The 25087-nt window shown below is 51.5% G+C and overlaps 1 protein-coding gene across 6 annotated transcripts in view; it reads right to left on the bottom strand.

Moving 5' to 3' along the window:
• The window catches only part of COL6A3 (collagen type VI alpha 3 chain), a 77362-nt gene that overhangs the window by 11580 nt on the left and 40695 nt on the right, over nucleotides 1-25087 (bottom strand). For 5 of the 6 annotated variants that reach the window (XM_057503389.1, XM_036901082.2, XM_036901084.2 and 2 more), the window contains 29 exons: nucleotides 24235-24834; nucleotides 23307-23644; nucleotides 22142-22220; nucleotides 21044-21189; nucleotides 19719-19811; nucleotides 19207-19260; nucleotides 18156-18227; nucleotides 17430-17456; nucleotides 17279-17323; nucleotides 17106-17159; nucleotides 16583-16645; nucleotides 15889-15954; nucleotides 15444-15497; nucleotides 13302-13337; nucleotides 12636-12698; nucleotides 11844-11906; nucleotides 10532-10594; nucleotides 9630-9692; nucleotides 8071-8121; nucleotides 7889-7924; nucleotides 7375-7437; nucleotides 6319-6381; nucleotides 5099-5131; nucleotides 4979-5015; nucleotides 4877-4888; nucleotides 4281-4774; nucleotides 2710-2806; nucleotides 1442-2140; nucleotides 346-448 (listed from right to left, as the gene is read on the bottom strand). In XM_057503389.1, coding sequence (XP_057359372.1) covers nucleotides 346-448; nucleotides 1442-2140; nucleotides 2710-2806; nucleotides 4281-4774; nucleotides 4877-4888; nucleotides 4979-5015; nucleotides 5099-5131; nucleotides 6319-6381; nucleotides 7375-7437; nucleotides 7889-7924; nucleotides 8071-8121; nucleotides 9630-9692; nucleotides 10532-10594; nucleotides 11844-11906; nucleotides 12636-12698; nucleotides 13302-13337; nucleotides 15444-15497; nucleotides 15889-15954; nucleotides 16583-16645; nucleotides 17106-17159; nucleotides 17279-17323; nucleotides 17430-17456; nucleotides 18156-18227; nucleotides 19207-19260; nucleotides 19719-19811; nucleotides 21044-21189; nucleotides 22142-22220; nucleotides 23307-23644; nucleotides 24235-24834 — 3667 coding nt within the window. The remainder of the gene's footprint in view (nucleotides 1-345; nucleotides 449-1441; nucleotides 2141-2709; nucleotides 2807-4280; nucleotides 4775-4876; nucleotides 4889-4978; nucleotides 5016-5098; nucleotides 5132-6318; nucleotides 6382-7374; nucleotides 7438-7888; nucleotides 7925-8070; nucleotides 8122-9629; nucleotides 9693-10531; nucleotides 10595-11843; nucleotides 11907-12635; nucleotides 12699-13301; nucleotides 13338-15443; nucleotides 15498-15888; nucleotides 15955-16582; nucleotides 16646-17105; nucleotides 17160-17278; nucleotides 17324-17429; nucleotides 17457-18155; nucleotides 18228-19206; nucleotides 19261-19718; nucleotides 19812-21043; nucleotides 21190-22141; nucleotides 22221-23306; nucleotides 23645-24234; nucleotides 24835-25087) is intronic. The other variant, XM_057503390.1, reaches the window with a different exon arrangement.

Raw genomic sequence — 25087 nt, 5'->3', positions numbered from 1 at the left:
CCAACGGAGACGGTCCTGGACCGCCAGTCCACAGCTGGCGAGCAGCTGGCCACAAACATGTAGGCGAGCCCAGGAGAGGCCGGAAGACCCGCCAGCCGAGCCCAAGTAAAAAATTGCAAATTAAATACATGGTTGCTGTTTCAAGTCACTAAGTTTCAGTTAATTTGTTACACAGCAGAAGCTAACAGGTACAACAGGTTCTTTGAAAATAATGCCCCATGTGATCTTTGAGGAGTACATTTTCTGGATTGCAATGTCTTCACCCATAACGTTAGTCATTAGTTGAAAGATAAGTGTATTCCCTTTAGCACTGTGATTTTTGAGCTGTTTACTACAATTACTTACACTTGTTTATGACCAAACTTCACATGATTCTTTGCCAGTTGGTTCCCCTGGAACCAGTCACACTGTTTCTTGATATCTGGAGACAGGTAAAAAGCATTTTCACCTAGAGAGAAACAGACAAAATATTTTTAAGTGCATGTGAATCACACGCAAATTAAAATTAATCTGCTAAATGAGTTAAATGGATCACATACTAGGTTATCCATTAATACTTGTTGAATTGATTAATTCTGCCAGACAAGCTAAGTCCAGTGATTTTAAACATTAATGATGATGATACATGGTCCACAAAACATCTTAAGCCAGTATCTTCTATTTGGCAGTATTTGTGTGATTAGGTTAAAGATAGTGTTCACTCAATGTAAGAGAGAAGAAAGGAACAGAAGAAAACGAGTACAGATCTTGACAAATTCTAAGCTCTTGAACATCAGATTACTTGGAATATTCTCCCTATGCTGTGTTCAACAAACTTCTGTTTCAATCTTCTGAAGGCGGTGGCCGTGGCCGTTGAGGGGACTTGCCCGGCTCACCTGTGCTTCACATTTTTTCCCTAAAACTTTGGGGGGACAGGCCTTCCCAAATGTGAACACTGTTTTCATGGCCTCACTTTCCCTTGAATAAGGAACTCACTGTATCTACATGTTTACTCATACTATGTACAGCTCCCTGATGTGCTAGATGCTTTCCTGTGCTGACTTTGCAGGACAGGGGCGATGACACACGTCCTCAAGGACCACAGACCCATAAAGGAATGACCAACAAGCCATTGTCATGGATGGGGTAAGTAGAGTCCAGATGAATGACAAGCAACCCCTGGGAGGTGATTGGGAAGTGACTGGGAGGTGCCCAGTCCTACTTGGTTGAATGAAGGAGGGAACAAGGACAGGATTCTGTGTGCTTGTGCCCAACACTGGGTCCTACAGTGTGTCCAGGACCCGGCAGGCACTAATGTGTATTTGCTGAATTAGTGAACAAGTCAACATAACACACCGACATTGGCTTTCCCATGCCTGGGGCCCCTGTCCCCGACAGCCCAAGGGTGTGGGCTGGTTCAAGGCTCCGGTCTTGGCCCACGCTTGTCTGACACGGTACTTACTGCTGACAAAGGATGGTAACAGCCTCCCAAAGCGCATCAGAGGCTCCTCGTTGAGCTCAGTCGCCTTATCCACTAGTTTGAAGAAGACATCGTTTGGCTCGCTGGCGAAGCTGTACACCTCCTTGATGTTCACCTTCCTGCCGATGGCCAGGATCACGAAGAAGTAGCCCCTGCATTTGGCCTGCAGGATGGCCCTCCGGGCCTCCTCCAGCTGCTGCTTCTGTACCTCACCCGTCAGCATCAGGACCACGATTTTCAGGTCCCGTGGGTTCGGTGCGCTTTCAAAGATGTTCTCGATGGTGTATTCAATGGCACGGCCCAAGTCCCTGGTCCCCTGCAGCTGTGTCATTCTTCTGCCGAGGAGGTCCACCAGCTCCTCCTTGGAGCCATAGTCCGTCAGGGAGAACTCCACCTTCACGGGTGGCACCCTGGAGTTCCCCAGGGACTCGTAGGGCGAGTGCTGCCCAACTGCCACTCTGGCAAAATGCTGGGAGGCCTTGGGGTCTGGGCTTATGTCCAGCTGTCGGACCAGGTACCCTATGTACTTCCTCATCATGTTGAACTGGAACAGAGTGGTGGACTCCGAGCTATCTAAGAGGAAAGCCATGTCGACATCCACATCGCTGCCGGCCGCTCTCCTGTCCCTGAAGGAAGGCCTCCAGCCACTAAATCCACAGGATGGGTCAATGTTGCAGATGTCTAGAAAGAAGCATGGTAGCCTGCTTATTCTGTGACCCCTGCAGCAAGATGTTGTACATCAGTCTACTGGAGTCTGGGCGCAATTAAAAGTGTCACATAATACAGAAGCTTATTTATATCTTGCTCACATTAGTGTGGCCAGATATCAGTTTTCATCACCTAACACTTACTAGATGAAACAAGTCAGTAGGCTGAAATCTTGGTTAGTTCACTATGGCATTTAAAAAAAAGAAGAGAAAGGAAAAGCTATCTTACTGCTTTTGCACTCTGAAGAAACGTGTTCTAGAATGTCACAAAGCCAGACAATTAAAATCTGGACTCTAAGGTAAAGGAAGCAGAGCCCACTTTCTCCTTTGTTACCAATAAACATTTCCTTTCAAAGAGGAGCTCCATTTTGGGAGTTCCACTTTAAGTACATATATAGTATTTACACATAATCACAGGCTTTATGAGTCTCCATTTAACTCAAGACCTCTATACTGACACTGATCAGTCACTCAAACATCTCCATGGGTAGCATGTTCTGCAGTTGCAGCTGGGCAGACCTCCCCGCTGGAGAAGCACCTTACCCAGGCAGACGTGACACGTCAGGACGTTCTTCAGGAAGTCCGTGAGGTCCCCTGTAGCAGGTAGGACGAGCACGTGGCCCACTGCTGTGTTATTGATCTGGTTTAAACAGAAGGAAATGCTTAGCAACAGTGTCCAAGAGAAGTAACTATTTGAAAACATAGCTGAGGAATAAATTAGAATCACAGCGATAAAATAAACCTCCCAATAGAGCAATAGCTCCATTTTTTTTGGAAAGGGGCTGGGATGGCTCTGGGTTTATTAGGAAAATGGGTTTTCTTCCCATAGGATGAACTGGCAACCAGACCTCTCTCCTGCACTTTCCACCAGGCCTGAAGGAAAATGACTTGACCTCTCTGGGGCTCAGTGTCCTCAGCAGCAAAACAGGGATAATGGTAAGCTCCTAATGGAGGTCCTGGGAAGATTTAATCAGATAATGCATATAAAGTGCCTCTTATAGGCTCTAGCAAATAGTGGGGACTTGCCTATTAACATTATTTGCAGCAATAACAAGAACAACTAACGAATGTCAGCTCCATCCCTTTCTCACTCTCCCAGGTCGAAAAGGGATTTAACAACAAAGCAAGTAATGAGATCCCTTCTAGAAAATTCAAGGAGTCCTACCCATTGCAGCACTCGATCCTCTATCACTACATATGCAATCAATAAATAATTAGATTCAATTAAAATAACTTGCCAAAACTATGCTGTTAATAAACGGATCTGCTTCTGGGTCCCCTTGCCCCCACGAGGGGAGATAATGTAGGTGAGTCCCTTACAGGAGCAGAGAGCCGGTGGCCCTAGCTGGATCCCCAAACCTGGGCTCCGTGTTCCACCTGGCCAGCACTACAGCAGAATGAACCCTGAGAGACGGGGATCCTGACACAGGCGGTGGCAAAACCATTAGAATACCCAGTTTGGAAGGAAAAGATGCTAGACGCCGTCTCCCCAGACCCCTCTGCCACAGGTGGGGCATCTCGGACGCAAAGAGGGTATGTGACACGACTATGCTGAGTTCAGAGTTCAGAAGGCAGGTGGCCAGGGGCCAGGGCCAAGGCCGGCCCACCCCTCTTCCTGACCCACTTCCTTCCCTTAACGCCCGCCATCCATCTGTTTGAAACAGTGCCGTCAGAACTGGTGCTCCATAAATATTAATTGATTTATTAATCAATGGTGAAGACCATGATTATATATATTATTATAACAGTTATTTAAGCAGATGACAAGGGAACAATCGGCCGCTTTACAGGCTGACCTCTGGCTGCATGGCTGCACAGAGGTTTGAGCAGTGGTGCAGACAGAGCCACTGGTGTTTTGGGGACCCCCACTAGGAGACTGGAGGCCTCCAGGGTCAGGTGTCCAACCAGGGGGAAACCCAGTGGGACTAAGTCACGAGTATTTGGGTGTCGCTCTACAGCTGGAGCCATGAGTCTGTCCTGAAACCTCGCAGAGAAGTCCTAGGTCGCCACAGCCTCCTCTAGGACCCTCTGGGAACTGTGGGGCCCAGCTCCATCAAGGAGGGCATGGATGCACCTGAGAGGCGTCTGAGAGCCTCGAAGAGGAGGGGACAGACCTGCAGAGCGTTACTGAGCTGTCGGTCCTCCTGGCTGGTGAGGAACAAGGGTGTGATCCCAGCGTCCGAGAGCTTCAGCACCGCCTCCCGGAGCTGTGGGGAAGCTCTGGTGGGCTTGTTGCTGAAGAAAATGGCCACTTTCCTCATCAGGAATCCATTCCTCACGCGCTTAAACGTGTTTCTGGCCACGAATGACATGGCGGTTTCCAGACTCTGCTGCTTGGACGTCAGCGCCACCTGCAGGTTCTTCACCCTGTCCAGGAGGATGGACTTCCTCTTGGAGTCGGCAAACCGGATCTCCGTGGTCACCTCATTGTTGTAGGTGACCACGGCCACGCGGGCCCCCCTTGGGCAGTTACTCTCCGCGATGGTCAAGTCGCCCACGACCTTCAGGAGCACGTCCCTCATCCGGCTGAACATCTCTTGGGTGACCCCCTCGGAGGTGTCCAGGGCAAAGGCCAGTTCCGTCGGGAAGACGGGGCATTCCAGGGGCCCTGTGGAGGCGGGGGTGGGGGTGGGGTTCAAGACAGACTTTACTTACTGGGAAAGGGGTCTTCTTTCGCCGGAAGAAGTCCAAACTACTGAAATCAACTCACCATAGCAGCAAGCTACAGAGGAAACAGAGGGCAGGGTGAACAACACATCTGCCACGTGAGAATTTCAAATGCAAAACCATAAACATAGAATCATGTACTTACGACATTTATCTTTGATGCTTTGCACAAGGGCACATTGCTTCAAAAAAGGAAAGGAGAGAAGATATGAGGAGAGGGGACAAAGGCCCACAGGGCAGTGATTCGTGCACACATGCAACTTACATCGAGGGAGTCTCCTCTGTTGCCTTTGAGACCCTGTAAAACAAGGAAGGGAGGGTGAGGTGCTTGGCAGCGCACAGGTGTGCGCGTGAAGGAACAGCCCTCGGCCGCAGAGCCATGCTGGGAACAGCAGAGGCGGGCCTGGGCTGACCCCAGCTGTTCTCAGCTCCACCCAGGACGTTGGCCTTACTGCTCAAGAGCAAGAGAGGACAAAAGTATTTCCCCTGTGAGACAAAGAGCTCCTCTCCCTGAAAACCTGGAAGCTTGTTACAAATCAAAGCGAATCACACAGCGAAGCATGAGTCCGACCACCACCGCTCCAGAGAGAGAGATGCCTTTCACCCGCTAGCTTAAAGCACCTGTTGGCAGAAGGCGCCACGAGGAGTTGCCTCGCCACCTCGTCAGCCCCCAGCCTAAAGCAGCCCAGCTGGATTCTGCCCCCAGGGAGTGCCCAGGACAGTGCCAGGCTGCCCTCAGCCTCTCAGCCCACAATGTGGCCACACTGGAGGTCAGGCCATCGGCTGGTCTTCCCACAAGGCTGGTAACTGGCCTGACTCTCTCCATCAAATGCGTCCCTCTGAAGGCAGCAATTAGCCCGCCTCAAGCTTCTCCCCAGCTCAGCCAGGCTAATCCCTTAACCTCTCTTTCCAGGATCGATTTTCCATTTCCTAAGTTACATTTTCCTTTCTTCTTTCAGTGTAGGGAGATAATATAGGGAGAAATTCAAATAAGGAGACAGATATTAGCGGCAAAGAGATTTTCTGGAGGGGCAGTGACAGGACCCCTCCTGGCTCCAGGGGGCAGGAGGTCAAGCAACTTTTAAACCACAAAACAGTAGCTTCCTTGGGGATTTCACAGACCGCAGGAAGTATTCTCTACGCTGAGGTCTGACATACATCATGCTACTTCTCTACAAGATGCCGTCAAGAGGTATTAAAACTTGTTCTCCTTTTTTGTCCTCTACACAAACATCAAACAAGCCGACACCAGGGATTTATAAAAGGCAAATTACAATACATCCGAGACTGCAGTTCCACATGAAACTTCTCTTTAAAGCTTCCTGTTACACTTGTCAGAAGAAAAGTGGTTTAAAAACAAAACGGTAACAACAAAAATGCAGGACACCTTCTCTGAGAGGAAAGGAGGTAATGGAAACTTTTCCGGGACTGTATGTAAGGCACCCAGTCCCCTGATGGTGTGACTGGAATTGGGTAAGTACTTACAGCTGGTCCTGGGTGGCCAGGGTCCCCCGTCTGTCCAGCTGCCCCTGGAGGTCCTGAATTTCCCTAGAAGGCACAGAACAAACACTGTTCAATTGTGGAAGAAAACAGGGACTTCTCAGCTCCTGCAGTTGGAAGGGGAGGCGGAGGTGATTCAGCCCAATGTCCCCAATCACCACGAGAAATCACCCTGAGGAATCTTAAGTGTCTCCAAAATTCAAGTGTAGGGACAAGTGGCCTTAATAAACCTGATGTGTGCGTCCCCACAGCCATGTGCTGTGGCAGGTTAAGGCAGGCCACATCCTTGCTCAAGAACCATCACTGAGACGACCCACAGGCGCACAGAAGTTGGTCACTCACAGTCAGATCACTGCTTGGTGCAGACAATCAGTTCAGTGCTTTAAAGCCCTACCTTAAGTAGTAAATGGTCTAGTTTGACTGTCTTCCCTGAGAAAATTAACAGGATAATTACAATGATTTTAACCTTATTTTAAGCTATAAATAACTGCCAGGAACTTTTACTGGTATCTAGACCACGATCGTCAATCCCACACCCCGGGCTATCTTAAGAGAATTCATAGGCACCCACTGAAGGGCATAATCCAGAGCAAGGAACAGCTTAAGGAAGGGGAGTCCCCCCACAGTGGGGAGGCAGGGGTCTCAGCCTGGCTCACCTCTGACCTGGAACCCTTGTAAGCACTTCATGCACCCCGCGACATCCGCTGCCTCACCATCCAGTGGGCACGACCAACCGTGAGCACCAGTGTCCAGAGCCTCTAATTCTAGACTCAGGCCCCCCCAGTGGCTCCTGATGTGTGAGAGGGGGAGCCTCCCCACCAGCGGCGCACGGCTGGATGAGGGCAGTGCAGACACACCTGCAGGGGTCTTGAGGGCGCCGGCCTCAGGCTTAGGATGCTTTTCGTCCCCCCCACACTATCACAGATCAGGTGCCAGTGAGGGTAATTTTCAAAGAAGCAACAGAGGTGTTGGCGTCCAGTCACCCACCCACATGCCCTCTCCCCGCCCCCCACCCCACAGCCGGGGCGCAGGCAGGCTCACCCTCCGGCCTCTGACGCCTTGGGGTCCCAGAGCTCCACTGGTCCCCGGCTCGCCAGGGGTGCCCTGGGGAGAGAGCCAGGAAGAGGCGCGTTAGCTCAGGAATGGAAGGTACAGCGAGGGTCCCTGCGGCCTCTGGCCCCACTCCCCGGGGAAGCCAGGCAGCTGAACTCCGACCTGCTTCCAGGGGCCACTTGTACACTGTCTTTCACAGACTCAGCCTCGGCTCACTGAACCCACAGTCACCAAGTCCTATCCACGATACTGTCTTTAGGGGTGCGAAGGGTTTTCCTGCGTGTTGTTTCATTTATTCCTCACCAGCGCCGTGGCCAGTGCCTAGTGCCGTCGCCCTCGGGCAGGTGAGGGACTGTCTCAGAGAGGGTGGGGCCTTCCCAGGGCCACTCGGTCAGTGAGCCCTTGACGCACTAGGACCCAGATACTCTGATTTTCAACCCGTGGGCCTATGGGAATCATTCTAAAACAATGGCAACATTTTACCACTGGGGGGAACACTTACCTTTGGACCTGGGTGTCCAGAGAATCCTCGTTCTCCCTATAAAAAGATAAACAGATGACTCAACGTTTGGTCCTGATTTAAATTCCCCTAAATTATTCTTGAGCAGAAAAAAATAGATCCATAGATCACCAAGAGAAAAAAATTCACTACGTCACGGTGACATTTCAGAAGCAACTACGTACTTTCTTGCCTTTGCGTCCTTCGCTGCCAAATCCGTCCCGCCCGTCGTCTCCCTGAGAGTGGAGACAGTGTTACCACAGGTCACGGCACGGGCCGCGCCACCGCGGCCGCAGGAGCCCTGAGCAGGGGTCCCCGAGGCCCTGAAGTGCTCCCAGGCCAGGGTCCGGGTCAAGGATGGGCTGCTGCTCCTACCCCTCCTCCGGGTGTAAACAAGCCCAAGTCTGGAGGCGGGTGGGCTTCACTGCACCCTGGTGCTGGAGGGCTACCAACATAGGGCGCTACTCATCGCTACTGGTAGAGATACTCGGAGACGGAGGACCGAGAGACCCGTGGGATCTGGGAATCTTAGCGTTGCAGAGACCTCGAAGGCCACCTCTGCTCTGGGCATCTGTGAGTCTTTGATTGAACTTCAGAGCAAGAACACGGGACTCAGTCTCTCAAAGCCTCCCCAGCCTTCGGTGCCCAGGCCTCCTGCCCTCCCCTCCGGTCCCCCTTCCCTCCTTTCCTGGACATGCCACCACCTGCCCACTGCCCAGACACCCCCTCCCTGTTGGCTCGGATCCCCGTCGCTCTCTCACAGGGTCTTTCACAACTGGATGCCATTAATCATTACAAAAGAATCAGGAGGATTTTATGTGAAATATACATTAGTATCTCTAAAATATAATGGAATGTGCTACGTAGTTAATTTACAGTTTTAAACAGACAACAGCTACAAAGCTATTGGCCCCAAATTTATGGAAACAGAATCAAGAAGGGATTTCCTTCAACAAATTTGAACAGATTTTAAAATCTGATTTTCTTCCCCTCTGCTTCTGAAACTAAGAATAACAGAAATGGATTTTTTTTTTTTAACTTCATTGAAGCTGTAGAGAAGCTCCATATACAAGAAAAATACTTTAAAGTCTTGGGATTATATACCAGATCAGTCTGGTCCATGTACATAGTTTTTAGGTAGACTGACTCATTTTAGAAAAATTCCTAATGTGCTGTAGATTTCTTTATTCTGTATAGAAATATATATTATAAAATTATTGCCAGTGAGCAATTGTTTTTAAATTGCAGTGAGTTAGATTGTTTTTAAATAACATTTTTCTCAAATGAGTTATCAAGGTAATAATTTCTATTTCTACAATGTCTCATTCAAAGGAACCTGTTTTGATCTGGACTGAGAGCTTGTCAAATCCAACTCCATTTTAACCCAAAAGCATCTATTTCCTTGCAGGAAAGCTCCACCTCACCAAGCTCACGAAGCTTTTGCAGGACTGAAAATAATGGTGGTTCAAGCCTCAGTAAGACACCACATTCCCTTGTCAGGAAAAATGCAGGGAAAAAAAATGTCTTTACCTATTTCCCCCCAATGAAATGAAACTTATTTTGAGATTTATTTGCTGTTTATAAGCAACAGGTCTTACTATTTTCAGTCAAACCCCCAAAGATGCAAGAAACTACTAAAGTTATCTCTCTTCCCCACCACCCTAATTTGCAACGACAAAGGACAGCCCAAAGCGAGGCTCCGCCTCCCTGCCTCCCGGACCTCCCAGCGCAGAGTCGGTCTTACCGTCTCGCCACGGGGGCCCCGGCTGCCAATTCCGCCCTTTGGTCCTGGTTCTCCAGGCTCACCCTACACACGAGAAACAGGCTGAGACATGTGTGGGGCTGAGACCAACTTAAAATGCGGTTCCAAGCCCTGCCCCCATTCTAGGTGAGGCCACCAGGAGGGCTGCTGCAAGCTGCTAACTTCACCTCTTAGATTTTGATAAAAATGATTTTTAAAATTGCAACATTCTTGCATGGAAAAGAATCGAGGAAGGTTTGTGTTTTGCTCTTTTCATGAGCGTGGTCGGGGAGCACGCTGACGGGGAAAAGACGGAGGGAAACGCGGAATGGTCAGGAAGAGCCGTGACAGTTGGCAGGCGCTGAATCCTGCAGGGACCCCAACAGCGTCCCCAGAGGCACAGAGGCAACCTTGGAGTCACACCAACACATTTCTTTTCCTGAGACGGTGCTTCCTTTTTGGATCGGTTGTGATAAATTGTGGTTTTTCTCCAAGTCTATAGAAAGCAGTTTCCCAGGCAGCCCTCATAGAAGAAGCTGCTCTTATTCACAATCATCGAGAAGGGAGGCGCTTGGATCAGCCAAGCTAATGAGCGCTGCCAACATGTAAAGAACCTGCGTTGGGTGGACTGCCGAGGCTGTACTGAGCGCCCCCAACCAGATACCCCAGCAGCCGCTGACGGGTTCTGGGCACAGCCCGTGCGTTCCCTTGAGGTGGGAACAGGCATCCCACTGGCCAAGCCCGCCCTCACCCAGGGGGGCCTGAGGTGGGAAGGTCAGCCGTGAGGACAGGGTGTGTGCAAACTGGGCAGGCGGGCAGGCTGACGAACGAGGTGGGCAGGGGCCCATCGAGAGACTGGCCGGGCCTGACCCCAGCACACAGGCTCGCACTTTGCCAAGACAAACCTTTCTTCCCAAGGGACCGAATCTGCCACGTTCTCCAGGAGCACCCGCCGTCCCTCCGCTTCCCTGGGCACAAGGAGAGGAGTGTGTCAGTAAAATACTCACCCTCCAAGCCAACGGTCTGGATCCTGCCTCCTCACCGTGTGCAGTCAGAGCCACAGGACTCAGCGCCACGCAGACCCAAGCGCATGCATGCGTGGAGGCGTCTTGTGCAGATCTGAAATGTTAGTGTGACCACCCACCCCAGTCACGGCTATCACCGGCCCTGACCGGGGGACAAGCACCCAGATTTATGAGGCTTTGTTTCCTCCCTTCCCGCACCTCCAGGATGGTGACACAGGTGTGGAAACGAGTGTGCACTTGTTCACTGGGTAAATGGCTAGATGCGTGAAGGACCATCGCTCTCAGAATGTGAGCCCGATGCCTGGTGCGCGCACAGGCAGCCTGTGGGGTCCGCCGGCGTGCCGACAAGCACAGCAAATGACAGAGGGAAGCAGTTGCTTGGCATCACTAGCGATTTGAAAAGCTTCACCTCCTCCTGCTCCATCTTTAGTTTTTGACTCATCAGAGCTCAAATAAATGTTGCAAATAAAACATAAAAGCTTTAAAATTAGGTATTTATCAAATTTTGAACTGGAAGGAGAAAAGGCCTGCTCTCACTATAAAACATTTTTGTGCATTTGTGTAGCAACAGGCCAGCCCATTGCCAGCTTTTTCATTATAATTTTTGTAACAGATGATAGGATGGCCCCCTGGCTATCACACCAGACACGAGGGGTGTCAGGGTGCAGAGCGCCAGGCCCCCGGCTCAGCTCCAACAGCACCCTTCTGTATTTCATCCCCAGGAGCTGACGTAGATGTTGACATGTGAGTCAGCACATCGAAGCACATTGAATATCTGTTGAGCCTGAGGTGGGGAACTCCTTACACAAAATCCCGAGCCACGGGGTAATCTCTAGAGGCCAAACATGACACGGTTGGGCATGATCTGAAAAATCGGGCGATTGGCTGGACCTTGTGCAGCTGCATGCTAGGACTTCTGCAGGGAGCTTCATCCTCCCTTTGCTCACCTCCTGGCTGGCCTACGTTCAGAAGGAGCTACATGGGGACTTGGAAGTCCCACAGGCACCAAGAAAAGGGTCGCACTCCATCAAGCTACCTGGCCAGTGGCTGTGAGGACTGCAGTTGACCCAGGGTCTATGCAGCCACAGCAGAGGGCTGAGCAAAGGGGCAGGCTATGGTAACCCCAAGGCCGAAACCCCAGCCTGCTCGGGCCCTGCGCACATAAGGACAGGAGAGGGTCAGGGCGACTTACCTGGGGTCCGGGAATGCCTTGTTCACCGATCAGGCCTGGAGGGCCGGTGGGACCAGCTGGACCCTGACGAAGTGAAAGGCCAATGCAATCGCCGCGTCACTGTCATGCCCACGAGGAGCCCCGGGTGACGTTCGCCCTCCAGAGCCCACACCCTCCCTTCTGCTGGCCAGCCCTGTACTTGTACTTCAGCCCTGACCCAGAACACAGAGGAGGAAGTTGGTTTAAAAAAGCACAGGAAGTGTGTTGAAACAGAAGCTTGGACGACACTCTTCACGATAGCCCGAAGGTGGGGACAGCACGAGTGCCTGGTCCATGCGTGCATAAGCCAGCCGTGGCCCAGCCACACCATGGAACAGTACTCGGCCACGAGAAGAGACCACGCATTGACACGCGTGACACGGATGAACCTCAGAAACATGGCGCTGACTGAAAGAAGCCAGACACGAAGTTCACCTATGAAACGGCTCCATTTAGGTGAAACGTCAGAATAGACAAACCCAGGGAGTTAGGAGCCTGGTGGCTGCCAGGAGCAGGGGCATGAGAGGTGGGGAGGAGGGGAGTGACTGCTCAACGGACACAGGGCCTCTTGGGGGATGGGGACAGTGTTTCAGAACTAGATAGAAGTGGTAGATACACAACACCATGAACGAACCAAGTGCCACTGAATTGTTCACTTCAAAATGGTGAATGTTGTGCTCAGCTTTGTAAAACTGACTCGTCTCCTCAATTAAAAGAAAAAAATACTAGAGCATCTGGGAGGAATCACAAGGTGTCACGGCACGGGGTACTGACCTGTGCGCCTCTGGCCCCCGGCTCTCCTGCAGAGCCCTGCTGGCCTGGGCCGCCCCTGTTGCCCTTGGAAACAGAGAGGAGGGGGGTGTCAGGAGGTTATACGGACAGACCTCAGCTCTCTGTCCTGCAGTGGTGGCCCAGTGGGGGACAGGAAGCATCACATCTCTCCCAGGGCTGGAAGTGATGGGCAGGATGACCCCAGCATGAGACCCTGAACGCTTGGAGCAGCTGTCACTCTGCGTCTTTGTAAGCGTCTGTCTTTTGCCTCACCTTCTGCTGGAGATGGCTTCGTGAGAAAAGGATTCTTTAGGCCTAAATCTGTCTGCCACAGATACCAAGACACCGAGATGTGGAGACTTGCTGACACCAGGTAGGTGGGCACACTGTGGGTAAGGGAGGCCCAGGACGCTGCCTCCCTGGCCTCCCCTTCACTTCCCCACTCCCCGCAGCCCCACTGGACCCCTTTTCACAAGTCTTCTGGAATAGGCTGAATTGGAGCAGCCAGTGGGAAAGATGGTAGCTGGCTGCGGTTGGAGCGACAAGCCTTGACAGCCAAAGAGACAGCGTGTTCCAGCTCATGGGCTGGACTCCATCTGTGCCCCTGGAGGTCCGAGGGCCCATGTGAGTGACAACGGGACGGAAAGAGGTGCTGACTCAGAGGCTTACCTTAGCTCCTGCTGGCCCCCTTCGGCCAAAGCCACCCTGCAAAGGAGGACAGACGATGAGGGGAGCCAGGGACAGAGCCTGGGGCTTCTGCTACCTGACCTGCACATTCATGCAGCCCTGCCGCGCACCGGGCACGGCCTAGGCAGCCCTGAGCAAACCCACATCGGGAGACAGCCTCCTTTCTGCCCTCATGTCCGTACGGTTTTGCTCCCATGCTGCCCCTATTAATCACTCAAATGAAAGTTTTGAGAAGTACTTGGACCTGCCAAGCAAAATAATGACTCCTTCTGGCTACGCTATCCCAGCCAATTTCAAATAAGGAATGTAAAATGGGAATGTCAATCTGCCTATTTTTCTACCATTTTCCTGACTGTAGGGAGAAGTAATAAAATACTATAATTATAATAGAAAGGAGTCCCAAACTCTCCAAAATCTCTTGGCCAAATGTAATACATACTCAGTCAGGTGAAAAATCCAAAGTTCACACACGTGACCCTAAAAGCTCAGGTGTGCTTAACTTGGGCTCATGACTTGGCAGCCACCTCTGTGCTCTACAGGTGACCCGGAGTTCAAATAAATGTGGGCTCACTGCGTAAGTAGTCCATTAATTCCCACTTTGCGAGGCTTCCCCTTTAGGGGAAAGGTTTGGGAATACCTGGGTATATTTCTGCAAAGTTAGGGGTCACTGCTCTGGAACTGTGAGTACGAGCTCTGGTAGGGGCTTGAGCCCACAAGCCACACTCCCCACCCACCATGCACCTTCCAGGGAGGGGGCTTTGCCATTATTCTGTAGTGGCAGCCTCTGTAATGGGAGACACTGGCCTCCTTCCATGCAGACAAGTGGGTGGGAGGCAGGCCACTCCTCCACAGAGAACCACTCTGGCTGGCCTCTCCCAACAGGGACATCCTAGAGTCTGACCAGAGGCCACTGGGGCTCAGTGCCTCATGCCCGGACCACAGGCAGCCGGTGGAGGCCCTGAAGCAGTGGCATGAGGTGTGAGCTAGCCCCATGGGAAGGATACACTTCATCTCAGCCTGAGGCTGCATGGCACGGTTCTGAGGGGAGGGGGAGACCGGGCCACCAGGCTGCACAGGAGGCACTGAGTCTCCGAGAGCCCTCAGCACACCAACCCCACACCCAGGTTTCCACCTCGTGCACAGACCGAAAACAAATCGTATGCATGACTGTATTTTAAGTCATTTCATGAAAACAAGTTTTAGCTTTGCTCACAGAGTGGTATAGCAGGACAACCACTGAGTATGTCCTCATTGTTTTTCATTATAGAGTTCGACAGCATTATTCGGAAATCATAGAACTTTGAAGACAGAATTTTGAAATGCAAAGTTTTCTTCTGAATTTTAAGAGCAAAATTATGCCCATAGCACATCAGCAGATTAGGGGTCATTTCTTTTAAAAGCCCTCAGCTCAGCATACACCTCTGAGCTTCCAGCTGCTAATCCCTAAATATGTCACACCACTCATTCCCATGCAGGGACCACCCTCCTCCAGCCTGGAGGCCCAAGCTCTCTGTACCCCTGGGCTCTGGAAGCTTCCTAAAGGTTTGTAGAGCTTTGACTTCAGCAACCCTTCAAAAGACTCAGAGGTTAGGCATGCAACACGCTATTCTGCACCAGACATTTCTGAAATGTCTTAAAAAAGTGATTGCGAAATACAGTTCATGAGAAAACTCAACCTAGTCTCATTGCCTGACTTACAGCAACACAGAAAAACAAACAATTCTGAAGCCAACAGCAAGCTGGAAACACCATCACCTTCCTGCCCGTCGTCCCCTCACCCACCCCATATTCGTGTTTTTGTTTGGATTTCTTAAATATGTAATGGGATAAAAACCTGGTCAGATATTCTAAAGCCACAAAGACATAATTTTTAAGAGGACCTATTCAGTATTTTGGGGGGAAAGAAGCAGAACTGAGGGAGGGAGGAGAGATGGAGCACAGGAAAAATTGTAAGAAGGAAAATTCTCTAGAAGCATTAAGATTTGGGTGACAGTAGTTTCAGAAATCCCCTTAAATTCCCTAAATAAACATGCTGAGTAACTCTGCCCCAGGTAGTGTCTGGTGGTCTAAGTGGCACATGCTAAACATCACCGCAGAGCCCGCACAGCCCTGAGGGGCACTCACGTTCTTCCCGGGCTCTCCAGACCTTCCAGGTGGTCCATCGCTCCCAGGGAGACCCTAAGGTGAGGAAAAAATTGTCCTAAGACTCTCATCTGCAAGGAAGAACGTCTAACTCTGAACATTGTGCAGGCACTATGGGGAGAGGAGCAGGCCGGGCGGGTGGACGGTCCATGGGATGCACGGACCAGGCACGTTCCCGCCTCCATGAGCACCTCCCATAAGCATCTAGGGGCCCAGATTCTGCGGAGAAGCCCTCCTGGCAGGGGCCTCCATCCCCACTGGAGCCGTGCTTCTCAGGCACACACGGTCAGGGTCTGGGGGCTCTCTGCTCCCGACCTGGTTGGCTTCACAGCCTTAAAGGCCACCTGCACGGCCTCGGGCTGAGGACCAGCCTGCGGCAGTTTCCTGTCTTTGGCCCTCAGCGCAGGGGGAGTCTAGGCATGTGTACCATGGGGCCGAGGTCTCCCGTTTCTCCTTTGGGTCCTCTCTGCTGGCTGTCCCGTCCTGAGTCACCCTGTAAATAGCACGGGGCAGGGGAATGGGCCATGTGTGTAAGAAAAGGACACTTCACATTTGCTTTAGGAAAAGAAAGCATTTGCAGCTTTTCTCATTTATGGCTCTAATCTGCAAGCAAAGGGCTACTGCTGGCAGCCTCCTTCCTCCCCTCCAGGCCCGGAGGAGGCAAGAGCAAGCCTGGGGCATCAACCCCCCTGGGGAGGAAAAGCGGTGGCCCCCTGATGGGGGCTGAGGGTGGCTGACACCCAGTGGTCAGGGTCTGTCAGAGTGGGACACACGTCACCCAGGTGGGGTGTGCCGGGAGGACTGGTCCCTCAGAGCCTGGCATTCATATCATCGCTGACATTTTTCTGACCACCCAAGCCAGGTGGATTAGTGTCCTGACACCACATTTTAGGGACACTTGTCACAGCTTCCGTTGACAGGCTCTGGAAACCCTCACCTTTGCAGCCGGAGAGCACCATATCCCCAGCAGACCCAGAGTTATAGGCAAAGGACAACAAACCACATATCTTATCAACACGTTTTAAAGCAGCTTCTAAAGTGGTATTTTTTGTCCACCCACTTCTCCCAGAACCCTCTCCCCCAGACTCAGGCCTCAAATCATCAATAAAGCACTTCCTTACCGGGTCCCCTCTGATTCCAACGTCTCCTCTTTCTCCTCTGTCTCCTTTAAGACCTTTGTCACCCTAAATAAAACCCACACAAATAAACTAAGAACAAGATAGCTTTCAAGTTGTCCTCTGGCCCTTAAATTCATGTTTTTCAATTAAGAAATCTAAACTACAACAGTGTTTCCCATTTACCCATTTGCCATGAATTTAAATTTACTTCCAAATATTTCTGATCTGTTCAGGTAATCCACAAATATTTATTTGGGAGTTGACTCTGTTCCAGGCACTGGGCATTTATTGAAACAAAACACGCCGGTCTCTGCCCTATGGGACGTACTCTCTAAACAAGAAAATGGAATGTGACAGGTGTCACCACCGATGCAGGACATAGGAGGCACCAGGGATGCACCCCCAAAGGAGGTCAGGGATGGCTGCCTGGAGGAAGCCGCCTTAACATACACGACTAAAAGAAATATTCCTTCAATGAAACACTTATAGTTTTTCCACAACAGCAGCACTATGGGAATAGACGTACCCTTCGCCCAGGATTCCCCTTCTCCCCAGAAGTACCAGGCAATCCTTTATCTCCCTGCCAAAGACAATGAAGAAATGTCACTCCTGGTCCAGTGTGTACCATAGACTGAGGTGTTGGTCACTGGAATCTCCAGGACCAAAAGCAGTTTGGACTTGGAGTGTGAAATCACTTACATCCTCACCGTCAAGACCATCCAGCCCGATTTCTCCCAGTTCGCCCTGTGAGGGAAGGAGATGCACGTATAGAAAGTATAGAAAGCCATTCTGGCAAAGGAAAGATGAGAAATGCTGGGAATCCTCCCGATAGGAACAAGAAGCTTGGTACCTTCTCTCCTGGGAATCCTCGAGAGCCCTGAAAGGGAAAGGGGGGGAACGTTAGCGCCCTCCTGGAGGCTGCAGACAGGCTAGGGGAGGCTCGGGGTGGCCTCCGCCCCACCTGAGGGCCAGAGTCTGAAATCCGTCATCAGAGAGTCATGTGCTTGCCCTTATCTCTCCATCACGAGCAGGAACACAGAGCTAACTGGTCCGGATGTGAGGATTTGGGGGCTCTCGGCTCCCTGGGTGGGAGGGGTGGACCCTGAAAGCTAGGATAGGGGCTCCGAGGCCCCTTTGTAACTGTGATAAGGTGGCCCTCCCCTCCAGCACCTGCTTTCAAACCTCGGCAAATGGAGAGGACATACTATGAGTCCTTGAATCCAAGTACTTCTCACAGAGAACCTTCCAGTGCATGCCGTCTTCACATCCCCCCTGCTTCCCGGCTCCTCTTGGGGTCCCGGGGCTGAAGCAGCTGCCACAGGCCTTTCCTCCACCCTGACCCACATTCTGCCCATCCTCCTGAGCGTGTCCTGGCTGCCTCGTGCTTCCATAGGAAACTATTCCTCCACTACCAGGCTCCCTTCCCAGGGCCCCTGAACCAGATGGGAGGCCACAGGCTGCTGGACAGAGAGCAGAGACGCCCCACAGGTGGCCTTCCTCCCCTGGAGGCGGCTGCAGGAACTGAACTCCCTCTCCCCGCCGGGGCCGGGGGCCACAGTCCCCGTCCATGCTGTACCTTTACTCCTCTCTGCCCGGGGCAGCCCTGGAAACCTTGAGTGCCGTTCACACCAGGCGGACCCCGTTCACCCTGTGAGGAGAAACAAAGGTGAGCTGCAGGTCGGCCGTCGTGCAGCCAGGAGCGCACACCGCTGTGGAAGCCCATGCAGGGAAGCAGATCTCACTGGTAGGAATGCTGACTGGGCCAGGTAGAGCCTCCAGCACCCTCACCCACCCCATGCCCGTGCTCAGCACTGGCCCTGGCCTTGAACCTGCAGGGTGGCATGGGGTCTGAGAGGGTCTGCAGCGCAGAGAGCACACCCTGGCGGCCAAGGATGAGTGAGCCTCGGGGCCTTGCAGGCTCTGGGCCTGGGTGAGCATGTGGCCCCCGTGGAGAACCCCCAGCCTGAGAGCTCTTCTGCAAGGTCCCTGGTCCCCAGCTCCCCAGCAGGCCTCAGGCCCAGCCTGACACCCAGCACTGCTGGCCGGGACCCTGTAACCTCCCCTAAGCCCATGGGACCCTTTACCTGCATCCCATGGCTGGGCCTTGTTCTAGGGTCTCAAAGCCTTGCAGACCGTGTCTGTCCCAGTTCTGCTTCCAGAAGGCCCTGCTGCAGGCTCCACTCACCCACAGCTAGAACTGTAGGCCACCGATGACCCAAAGCAGCCCCCCAGGGGGAGACTTCCCTTAAAGGGGAATCCCTAGTACAGCCTGAGTAGGTCTCCCGCACTCCTCTCTGCTCACGCCCACCTCTGCTCAGACCTCTGAATTCGCAGGACACAGGGACGCTGACCGGTGGCCCCTCTGCCTCAGGAGCCCTTTACTCCTCTGCAGTAGGACCAGTGAAAGCCCCACGCTCCACACCACACCTGCCGTGCTCCACGCTCAGACCGCAGGGCTACTTTTCTCAGGGTAGAGTCCTGAGTCAGGCTGGTAAGGGCGTGAGACGTGGGCTCTTTCCCAGTGGGAAAGTCACTGGAGATGGAGCCAGTCGTGAACTTCACTATTCAGTCCAACGTGTGAGGATCAAGGAGGGAATAAACGTAGAGACAAAGCGACTTTTACTCACAGGTCCACCCTCGTCCCCAGGATAACCTCGGTAGCCGTCTTCTCCAGGGATGCCCTGCGACAGAGGAAAGCAGCGCCCTGGTTATACCCTGTGCTCGACTTTGTCCTCTATTTAATTATCCTCCCAATCCCCCCTCACTGGCAGAGCGCGGCTAGCACTTAGTGTCAGGCTCTTGACGTGCCAAGAAAACCTGTCAGTTTCCCATAACTCGGAGGCAAATGCTCCGAATGCTGCCCAGCATCCACAGGGGCTGCAGTCAGTGACTCCCGCTGACTTTAACACTGTTTATAAGCGGAAGAGCCAGTGGGTTAAAGAACAGATCCCCTCACCCGCGGGAAGGGAGGTCAGCAGACATTCACCCACGAGCCTGCGCCGCAGCTGTCCCGTCCTACAGCAGGTCCCTTCTTTCCCCTCCCCATCTCCAGGCCGCCACAGTACAGGAACTGCCCAGCGAAGCACCGAGTGGCTTCTGGAACCTAACCCCGGGGGCCGGAAGGGCAGAGCTGCCATACCTTTGGCCCGATGCTGCCCAGCAGCCCGCGGTCTCCCCTCTGTCCAGAGCATTTGCAGGGGATCCCACAGCAAGCTTTCTCAGCAATGTTGTCCTACCAAAATGGAGAAAAGTTTCAAATTTCAATAAATGCCTAGAACAAAAGCCTAAAAATGCCATAAAGGGCAAAATCTGAGGCACGTGGATTTCACAGTGGGCAGTGAAGTCGCCCTGGACAGTGTCACTCGAGGCCTGGCTCAGCAGGCCGGACGGCCAGGGGGAGGGTACAAGTGGAGAGGGACGGGCGACCAAAGTGTGACGGATCCCACGACGGTACCCCAGCTAGGCCTGATTTCTAGAAGTTCCAACATAGATAGGTTTCAATTGTCAAGCTTAATTTAACAAATGTTTAAGCTTCAAGGCACAAACCCAAACAAATAAACTGCATGTGGCCCGGAGGGAAGGGGCTTCCACGTGGATATCCACGTCCCTTCCTCAGAACCACGGGCAGCGTCTCGGACTAGGCCAGCCTGGAGGAGGCCTCGGGAACGCCAGGGTGGGCAGACACCAGCGGGCCCTGCCTCCATTCCACGAGCACCTCGACTCCAGGTGACCAGCGCCCCTAACACCCGTCACGCACCCTCAGCTCTTGGAGGTCAAATCTCATTCCTCGCAGTGAGCTTCCTAGAGTTCTCACTGTCCCCGTGTCCCAGATTCATCAGTGCCACCTCCTTCCACCCAATTCACATATAGTCCCAGTTCCAACCCTGGGAAGAAAGTGGGAGGGGAGGAAGAGGCAGTCGGTCCCCCCTGTGATCCCCTGGTGCTGCCGGCCTCTCGGAGCGGGCATCTCGGAGCGGGCCCCTCAGCCCCGTGTCTCCCAAAAGCACAGGGGAATTTGGAAGCTGCACAGGGACACCTTCGTCTGCTCCAAAGGAAACTAGGAGGGAAGGTAGCAGGGGCACCTCTGTGCCCAGAAACACTTTCTTTCCTGCAAGTTTCTGTTTTCACCACCTGAGTTTTGATGTTGTGAACACTGTTTCCTGTTTGGGGTCCGGCTCCGTCTTTGCCGTCTCATGATCTTATAAGTGAAAAGACACCCATTAAAGGGAGAAGAGGAAATTCTCAGGCAACCACATCAGCGTGCCCAGACACTGGCTTTCTGGCTCCTGGGTTCCTGCGTTTCCAGGGCTCACACATATTATTGCAAAAGGCAGATCCAGGTGAATTAAATCACCCACCCAAAGGCCCCTCTCCCCCTCACCGGACAATAACTGACTTCATTATCCTGAGATGCCAAAACTGTGCTATTAAACCAGTTTGTGTGTAAAGACGTAAAAAACTCACGAGCTGCTCTGCTAGTTCGTAATCTAGGTCCAGCAGGTTAAGACTCAGGGGCCTGTTGTACAAGAATCCTCGCCCGAACTCCAACTGCATCAGCCGCTCCAAATTGGCTACACGTTCAAGGCCCACCAAGATCAGAGCATGGACACCTATGGGGAGAAACGTACATCCTAGGGCCCACCCAGGATACGGGAACACCACAACTTTTTCCTCCTCTTTTTTTAAAAGAAAACTTCAGCATAAAATTTGGCGTTTAGCTGACACATGGTTAATCAAACCTCAGCTGCTCTGAGGAGTTGAAATATTAGAACTTCGGACTCCTGAGTAATTGTTGCAGATATATCAAAAACTAAACTGGTCAATGTAAATATAGGAAGTAACACCATGAAGCATATTTGTACATAAATTCTCAAGTTCTGGTCCTAGAGAACGTGGGTATGCTCCAGGAAGAACTGAAACACCACACCTCCAAAGTCAGATAATAGCAGTCTCATCTCCATTGCCAGAAAAGCAAGCAAATAAATAGAAAGTTCTTATGATAAATTATGCTGTCATAAATTCTTAAACCTCTGGTGCTGGCATCCACTTTTTGATAGTAAGTGCTACTAAATTCCAGAGCAAATCAACAGTCAGATATTACACCTGACAGTGGACATTATTGAGTATCCATTATTGATTTCATTATTTATTTCATATTCAAGCATATTTTTACTTCATGTTGAAGTATTTTTGAGTTGTGATAACTGCCAACTGAAAATGCAGCAATATTTTTTGCTGGGAAATTAATTCCTTCTTTATAGATGAAGCTAAGTGAATCAAAATGTCATAATCTTTTGCAAAAGCCTCATGCTTTCCAGATGCTCTGCCCCCTGAATGAGTCTGAGAACCTGTGGGGCCCATCCCAGGGCATGGCGATGAAGCTGTCCATCTGCAGGGAAGGAACCCCGTCAGCCCAATCCCATAGCTGCAGGTGGGCGACCGAGGGCCAGGGAGTTGCTCCTCCCCGAGAGGATGCCATCAGCAGAGTCGTTTATCTCTAGCAGAGCAGGGTGCCCGCCTCACCCATGTTGGCTCCTCATGTCTAGAGAGCCCAGAACCTACCTTCTTGTCGGAGGTCCTCAGAGGCCCTTTGTAAATCAGCCAGATTTCCATCTGCCCCGTCAGTAAAATGAATGACCACCTGAAAATAAAAAGTCAAACCACAGCAGAAATTCAAAAGAAACATCACAGACTCTTGTTAGAGATGAGCCAGCTCTCACCCCTCATCATATAGTTGAAGCATCTGAGGGCCATGTTCATAGTTCTTTGATATTATGCAATAAATGTATTTTTTAAATGGTATAAAATAAAGTGGGCAGATTGCCATGCTTGACTTACTAAAAACTCATGCAACAGTGGAAATAAAAACAGCTTATTTCATACTCCTATTTATGCGATGTAGTTTCCAGAAATCACATGTGCGCATGTGCATGTTTTACAGGTTGAACTGCATCCCTCCGAATTCCTATGTTGAGGCCTTTCTTAACCCTCAGTACCTCAGAATGTGACTGTAATTTGTAGGAGGGCTTTTAATGAGGTGATCCAGTTAAATGAGGTCATTAGGGTGGGCCCCCATCCAGTATGACTGGTGGCCTTCTAAGAAGAGGAGATGAGGACACAGCCACACACAGAGCGAAGACCTGTGGCGACCTGTGGAGAGGGCACCCTCGCCAAGCCAAGCTGGCGGGCCTCAGAAGCAGCAGCCCCACTGGCGCTCTGACCTTGGCTTCCAGCCTCCAGAGCTGTGAGGAGACACATTTCCACCGTTTGACCGCTGAGTGTGTGGTGATTCGCCGTGGCAGCCCTCGCAGACTTTGTGCGTATATGTGTGTGTGTGCGTATACTCATACAACATATATGTATGTATGTATACACACACACAGAAATATTTAGAGAGAATATAATGTATTTAGTGGGTAGGACTATAATTAAACATGGGTTAATCATAAATTCAACTAAATCAAGCTCACTTACTGATTTCCAGATTTTTTTTTTTGAGCTTAAATGCAATGAGTGAAACAAGGCAGGTGCTACATTGCAGATTAATATAATCAGCTGATAGTAAATGTACAGGCACTTGCATGTGCAGGGACTACCAACCCTGTCAAGCGTGAAGAGCATTTATAGAACCCTCTGCAGGAGGGGGTGTCCGGAGATCAAGGCATCCTCCTGACCAGGAAGAGTCCAGGAACTGCACGGGAAGCTGAAACAAGGGGACCCTGCTCACCTTCACACTGTTGGGCGAGGACTGTCGGAACTTGTTCTGATAGACCTTGAGCGTGTCTGCGGTGAGGACATAGGGGTGCTGGCCACGCATGCTCTGGAACTTCTCAAACAGCTCCGGCTGGTACTCAGCAAAGTCAAAGGCCTCCACCGGGCCCGTGGGCGTGATGGCCACGACCGACACCCGCACGGAGGGCATCTGGGCACCGCTGCAGCTGAGCCTTTGCACTTGGCTGATTCTATTCAAGATGGCATCCATCTTGGACTCGAGGCCCTTCTGGCTCACAAATACATTCTGATCTCTTGAACCATCAAATCCCAAAATCACATCCAGATTACAGGCTGAAACAGGGAAAAGTAGGGGATGAGCTCTAAGTCGGGGCTGCCAAGATGAATTCGACACCCGGGCCCAGCCCCGGGGAGGTGGGCCGGGGCGCCATGCTCAAGAGCAAAGGAGGTGTCCCACGGATGGGCTTTGAGAAGCGACTAGATCCGCCTCTCACACAGGGAAAATGGGTGCTGGCGGTGGGGGGCCAAAACTGCAGGCCATTCTAACACGTTTGCTACTGGGGACGTTCATCGACTTCATCGCGGTATACAGTCAGGAAGCCGCCAGGGCTGTGCTTCAGATGAAATGCACTTGAGAACTCAAATGCTCTAATCTCAAATAATAGATCTAATAAACTCTAAACAATAACAGGGACCAATAAATCTGAAGAATGGGGGGGAAGGACTAAATCTTCTAAGAACAAAAAAAGGGACTCCCCCTCTTATCCTGCGAGAAAACTTCTAACAATGGCTGGGGGACCTCTGGGACCCAACCCCCAGGGATATAAGTAAGTGCTTGTAGAATCTGTAGGCCAGCACTGGGGATCTAGATAACGAAATAACACGAATAGGACGGACGACAATTGGCACATGAAGGGGATCACCTTTGGAAACATCAGACACGCCCGGACATAGGGTCTCATGCATGGCATCATGTAGAGTCTCCAGAACCTGCTCGCTCAGCTCAGACAGCTCCTGCACGTTCCCCACGCGGAACGCCGTGGCGCTGTTGGACGCTATCTTCCCGACCTCCTCGGAGTCGATGTTCTTCACACCCACCGCGAACACTTTGACGCCCCTCTGGGTGAGTGCCAGGCTGGCCTCCTGAGCGTCCTCCGCCGACTTTCCTCCTGTGATCACAAATGCGATCTGAGGGACCCGCTGGTCCAGGCGGCTGCCCGCCTCCGGCACGAAGTGATTCAGCCGCAGGTGCTGGAGGCCCACTTTAGTGTTCGCGTGTCTCCCCCCTTTGTAGACCACTTTGTTGATGGCGTCAATAATCTGCTGCTTGGTGGAAAAGTCCTTCAGGAAGAATTCGTCCGTGGGGTCAGAGTTGTACTGGACCAGCCCCACTTGGATGGAGTCGCCCGCCTCGTAAAGCGTGTCCACAATTTCTGACACAAAACGGAGCACTTCCTGGAAATTGTCCCTCCTGAAATTGATGGAACCATCCAGCAGGAACACAATGTCCGCTTTCTTTTTCTCTAAAAATGATTAAAATGAAAATGAGGAGAAATTTGGTTTCCATGTCCAGAACAAATATACAGAAGGTACAATGATTGAAACAAGCCATTCCTGTAACTTTTTCAAAGTGAATGTCTCTGCTCTATTCTGTGTCTTCACAGTCCCCAAACTCACAGCCCTCCAAACGTTATGCTAAAAACAAGAAGATAAATGATAAATCATCTAAAAAAAAAAAAAAAACAGTCCTGAGAACTCAGTGCAAAATGGTATATT

This window comes from Manis pentadactyla, chromosome 6 (assembly GCF_030020395.1).
Source record: "Manis pentadactyla isolate mManPen7 chromosome 6, mManPen7.hap1, whole genome shotgun sequence".
Classification (NCBI taxonomy): domain Eukaryota; kingdom Metazoa; phylum Chordata; class Mammalia; order Pholidota; family Manidae; genus Manis; species Manis pentadactyla.
The sequence above is the reverse complement of the archived record's forward strand: the minus strand, read 5'-3'. Positions and strand labels throughout refer to the sequence as shown.